Source organism: Tachysurus fulvidraco, chromosome 7, assembly GCF_022655615.1.
Source record: "Tachysurus fulvidraco isolate hzauxx_2018 chromosome 7, HZAU_PFXX_2.0, whole genome shotgun sequence".
NCBI classification, from domain to species: domain Eukaryota; kingdom Metazoa; phylum Chordata; class Actinopteri; order Siluriformes; family Bagridae; genus Tachysurus; species Tachysurus fulvidraco.
In genome coordinates this window covers 17,113,459-17,119,458 of record NC_062524.1, presented here as the reverse complement: position 1 = coordinate 17,119,458, position 6,000 = coordinate 17,113,459, and the positions used below count along the sequence as shown (strand labels likewise).

Below are 6,000 nucleotides of genomic sequence, written 5' to 3'. Positions count from 1 at the left end.
TTACCTTTCACCCATATGCCCATTTATGGATTTTCCTTCCCTTATTTCGCATAACTTTAGACTAAACACCTGGGCCTTCTTCAGTCTGCACAACATGTTTATGAGCACCAAATGCCCATTTATGGATTTTCCTCCCTTTAGTTCTCAGGGCCTAGGTCTGTGGACCCCTGTTTTTTTCCATTCTACCTAACATGTTTTTGCTATGGGCCAAGGTCTGAGACCCATGGTCTTCTTCATTTTCCATAACAATTTATGAGCTACGGTCTGGGAACAATGGTCTTTTCCATTCTACATAACATGTTATCGCTATGGGCCAAGGTCTGAGAACCACTGTCTTTCCCATTTTTCATAACAAGTTTACATTTGTTATTACAAATGTGCACAAAAAGGGGCTCCATTCCCTCGTCAAAGTTACATTTGCCATTTGCTTCTGAGTCTTTTACGACAGACATCTGCCCTGAGGATTAAACCTGCATTCAACTAAAATGAGTAAGTTTCCCTTTTGCTATCTTCTCCTGTATATGATGTTTTCTGATTATATTCACTCTATGAGTCTATTCTATGTCACATGATATTATGTAAAAAGCTCTTACCTATTCGTCATTCTATAACGTTACTATTGCTAAGCTATTGCTGCTGTAATATTGCTTGTGTACAAGTGGAGTTCTTTGACTCCTCAAGCCTGTTAAATTGTTTATGATCTCAGCCTGTCTTTTTATCCCCTGGCTGGGCTTGCTAACATATACATATCTCAAGCTTCATTTCCTCTATCTCTACTAAGTCAGTTACTCTTCTCTCTCCTTAGATCCTTCACCTCCAGGTCGGTCAATTCAGCCTGGCTACACCCGCCGGGACCCTCGTCCTTCTCCCTATCCAAGACCTGCGCCTGCTGACCCCATGGCCGGCTATCGCTGCTTCCAACTGCGTCATATCATCTCTGAGCTCACTACGCTTCTGGAACAGCTCAGTTCTCCTGAACTGCCTGCGCATGCTTATCTGCCATCCCATATTGTGAGAAATCCTCCTGTTCTCATGTCCTCCTCTCAAACCACTCTGGTAAACCTCGTGGACAGGGGATCTCAAACTGATGGCTGTCCTCATGCTCACCCTTGCACCCGTGAGCTTGGAACTCCCGGCTCCCCCCCTCCTTATGCCTATGTTTGTCCCCTCTCTCCAACCTTTCCATCTTCTCCCTCTGATTCTAACCCTGGATCTCCAGATTACACTCCTGGATCTCCAGATTACACTCCTGGATCTCCAGATTACACTCCTACTACCCCCCTTTACTAAGGTCTAATAATAAACACCTTAATAATAATAATAATAAATCACCTTCTATCCACCCTCTGACTCAAGTGTGGTTATTTGGTTATTTTATTCTCTAGTTATATATTACCTTAAGATTATTACAACATCTGGGGTTTATCCCCATGTGTCTTATGACTCCAATCATAATTGCCTTAAGGCGATTTTTCACAACAGATGCCAATCACGTGCCTTGTCTGAGTGCCCGTGGGTATGTACAAAGCCTCTGAGAGAGTTTCTCTCTTTGTCTGGCATCCTGGGAAACCGTTTTTATTTATATTTTTCGATGAATAATCGTTAAAAAATCACCGGTGCACTGAGGCCGCGAAACTTGAACCATGAAACTTGAACCAAGGGATTACTGTATTCAGAACGAGTTCGCGGCTTCGCGCTGTTGCTCAAGTTACAAGTCTCATACGCCTGTGGTTGCAACACAAAACTGCTGAACAATTGTATTGCTTCCGCTAAAGAAAATAGTGCGCTTCAAAAAAAAAAAACTAAAACTAAAAATTCTGAGCCCACCGTCTAGGCAGGCTTTTTGTGTTAAATTATATTTCCTGTCGCTGCGCAGGCTCTTTTATTGTACATGACAGCTTATGTTCCTATGACCAGTCTTTGCATTACGATTAAAAGCAGTTTCAAAAGAGTAAAAAATGTTCAGTCAAGTTCGAGTGTATGCACTGTTTAAACGAGTGTTCTCAACTTCTCACTGATACTTTTGTGGTTCGCGGAGTTTTAACAAGTTTTATAGCCTTGATATTGTTTCTTATTCAAAAGTGGTGACATAAAAAGCACTCCCAACCTGAAACCTCTTCCCACGCCCCGTCACAATCACATCATAATCAAAATTAATAATTAGGCTTAAAAGCAAATGTATATGTAAGGGAATCAAGTTTCACATTTACATGTAATATTGCTCCAAATATCAATAATGGTGTGTGCAATACCATGTATAACTTGCATTAAGTTGGTAATTTACTTATATATATATACATATATATATATATATATATATATATATATATATATATATATATATATATATATATATATATACACAAACAGTACACCTACAGTTTTGATTATGGGCTTTTCATTAATCATTAATAATGTGTTATTTTAAAAAATACTAAAATTTTTTGACTAAAACTAGACTAAAATGACGAGACTTTTAGTCGACTAAACTTGACTAAGATACCTTGAGTTTTCTTTTGACTAAAACTAGACTAAATTGACGAGACTTTTAGTCGACTAAAACTTGACTAACAAAAAAAGATATGTGAATGACTAAATATGACTAAAACTAACAAGGACATTTGGCACAATACTAAGACTAAGACTAAATTAAAAATAGGTGATGAAATTAACACTAGTAGTCTGCCATAATTTCTATTGCCCTCCAGGTGGTAAAAAATGAGGTTAAGTACTGTTACAGTTGCATCCTGGACCCCTCTATTTAGTCTGTATGCAAACTGTAATGGGTCAAGGAGGCAATTTGTCATAGACGACAGTTTTCTTTTGATCAGCTTTTCAAAACACTTCATCGCAACTGACGTAAGGGCTATGGGACTGTGGTCATTTAAAGTCTTAGGGTGGCTACTCTTTGCAACAGGAACTGATTGACTGTTTCCATAAGTCTGGGACCATCACTCGTCCAGCCCAAATTAACCCAGCTCTCTGTGTCCTCCTCTGTCTGTCAGTGGATCACCAGCTTTCTGACAGACAGGCAGCAGCTAGTGCGATTGGGAAAACTCAAATCCAGCACCCGCAGCATCAGCACTGGTGCCCCCCAGGGCTGTGTCCTCTCCCCACTGCTCTTCTTCCTGTACACAAACGGTACCTCTAATGACCCCTCTGGCACCTCTAATGACCCCTCTGTCAAGCTCCTGAAGTTTGCAGATGACACCACACTAATCGGACTCATCCAGGACGATGACGAGTCTGCTTACAGACTGGAGGTTGAACGGCTGGCTGCCTGGTGCAGCCTTAACAACCTGGAGCTGAACACGCTCAAGACAGTGGAGATGATAGTGGACTTCAGGAGAAACCCCCCTGCTCTCCCCCCACTCACCATCATGGACAGCATTGTCACAGCAGTGGAGTCATTCAGATTCCTGGGAAAAACAATCTCCCAGGACCTGAAGTGGGACATTCACATACACTCCATTGTGAAAAAGGCCCAGCAGAGGTTGTACTTCCTTCACCAACTGAGGAAGTTCAACCTGCCACAGGATCTGTTGAAACAGCTCTACACTGCTATCATTGAATCCATTCTCTGCACCTCAATTACTGTTTGGTTCAGCTCAGCCACCCAATCTGACCTCAGAAGACTACAGAGGGTAGTCCAGACAAAGAGCGAATCATTGGCACAACACTCCTCACTCTCCAAGATCTGTACTTCTCCAGAGTGAGCAAAAGGGCAAAGTCAATCACTCTGGACCCCTCACATCCAGCACACTCCCTCTTTGAACTGTTGCCATCTGGTCAACGCTACAGAGCCCTGATCACTAGAACGACCAGATATAGGAACAGTTTCTTCCCTCAGGCAATCCATCTGGTGAACACTTAACACACATGGAACACACAGCACTTCAATTGCACATTTCATACTTGCACATCTGTACATACAATTGTCTATGCACATTTCATACTTGCACATCTGTACATACAAATTGTCTATACTGTTTACTTCAATTGTACATTTCACAATTGCACACTTGTACATACAAATTGTACATATTGTATACTTCAATTTCACATTTTCACACTTGCACATCTGTACATACAAATTGCCTATATTTGTATGTGTATAATTCAATTGCTCATTTCAACCTGTACATGTGTACATACATTTTTGCCTATATAATATATGTCATTCTGTTACACTGTGGAGCTTCTGTCACTAAAACAATTTCCTGGCATGCGAAAACATGCCTGGCAATAAAGATCTTTCTGATTCTGATTCTGATTGATATAGAATGTGTAGAGGCACCTATTATGTCAGTATGAACTCAACCAATAAAAAAAAACATTTCTTCAGCTGATTTCCACTTAAAAATCTACTAAATGTTAATAGTAAGTGTGTGTGTGTTCTCTTCACATGGGTTTGCAGGATCCTGTTTGCTCTTGTTCCAATAACTCTCCAATTTCAGGTAATTCTCATAAACACCTTCATCCGAGTGATTTGCATTAACTCCTGCTTTTGTATTTACTTCCTGACTCACCTTCATTCTGCACTCACCACTAATCCCGATCTTCAAGTGCAGGCCAATATACAAAAAAGATTTTTAATGAATTTATATATATATATATATATATAGAAAGATAGATAGATAATATAATCAGGGCAAAGTCTTAGCGTTGCGCACAGGCCTGGACAGGTTTCAGTCTGGAAAAATGAAAAGTGGGGTGGATGCACACTGGGGGAGCTTGAGCTCTCACAACCGGATTTCTCACCTTGGATATGGGGAATGGACCAACGAACCGGGGAGCTAGCTTCCTGCATGGCAGCTTCAAAGGGAGGACTTTAGCAGAAAGCCACACCCATTGTCCGACACGATAAGGAGGAGCGGGGCGGTACATGCGGTTTGCCCCCGAGCGTAACTCTGGGAGGATTTAAGCAAGGCGATCCGAGCTCTCCTCCAGACTCGACAACAGCGGAGGGCATAAAGTTATGGGCTTTATCTCTCTACATTTGATTATATTGTCAAATATATTGTCTATAAAGTAGTTTCCAGACTTTTGTATACTATCTGCTTAACTCACTTTGTTCTAGAGTAGTGTGATTTGAATTGTGTTATCCTAGTGAAATGCTCTCTGACAACAAATGCAATGAGTTTGCAACCTTTTTCTCTGAGAAAATCAGTAATATCAGAATGGCAATCAATACGGCCTCATATTGTAATGTGGTCAGTCAGACCTCACTACAACAACCTCAAAAATTTGTCATTTTCTCAAAATTTGATATAATACATATAAAAACCCAGGAAGAAACAGTACAACATGCAGCCTTGACACCCTCCCCACATCCTTTCTCAAAAAGGTACTTAACTGCCTAGAAACTGACCTCTTAAAAATAGTAAATACCTCTCTGCTCACAGGCACTTTTCCAGAGTCCCTAAAAACGGCAGTTGTTAAGCCTCTCCTAAAAAAGAGTAACCTAGACAAAACCATACTTAGCAACTACAGACCAATCTCTAATCTTCCTTTTATAGGCAAGATCATTGAAAAGGTTGTTTTCAATCAGCTGAACAAATTCTTAAATTCAAATGGCTACCTGGACAATTTTCAATCTGGTTTCCGCCAGCATCATAGCACAGAGACAGTGCTCATAAAGATATTATTAGAGTTTTATTTTAGAGTCTGTTTTAGTTTATTTTAGATTTAGTTTATTTTACTTTATTTAGTTTATTTTAGAGTCTGTTTTATTTTAGTTTAGAGTCTGACCTTAATTTCAGTAGTCATGTGAAAGCGATAAGCAAATCAGCTTACTACCATCTCAGAAATATAGCCAGAATTAGATGTTTTGTCTCAAGACAGGACTTAGAAAAACTTGTTCATGCTTTCATCACCAGCAGGGTGGATTATTGCAATGGACTCCTTACTGGGATCCCCAAAAAGACCATTAGACAGCTGCAGCTCATACAGAACGCTGCTGCCAGAATTCTGACCAGAACCAAAAAATCTGAGCACATC

At 40.3% G+C, this 6,000-nt stretch overlaps 1 protein-coding gene across 1 annotated transcript; it reads left to right on the top strand.

The window, feature by feature from the left end:
• Positions 1–262: 262 nt before the first annotated feature.
• Positions 263–1,342, top strand: LOC113660590 (DNA-directed RNA polymerase II subunit RPB1-like). The gene is made up of 2 exons (XM_027174173.2): positions 263–489; positions 806–1,342. Exons 1-2 carry the CDS (start codon positions 486–488, stop codon positions 1,288–1,290), a joined length of 489 nt encoding a protein of 162 aa, XP_027029974.2. The 5' UTR covers positions 263–485; the 3' UTR covers positions 1,291–1,342.
• The last annotated feature ends 4,658 nt before the right edge of the window (positions 1,343–6,000 follow it).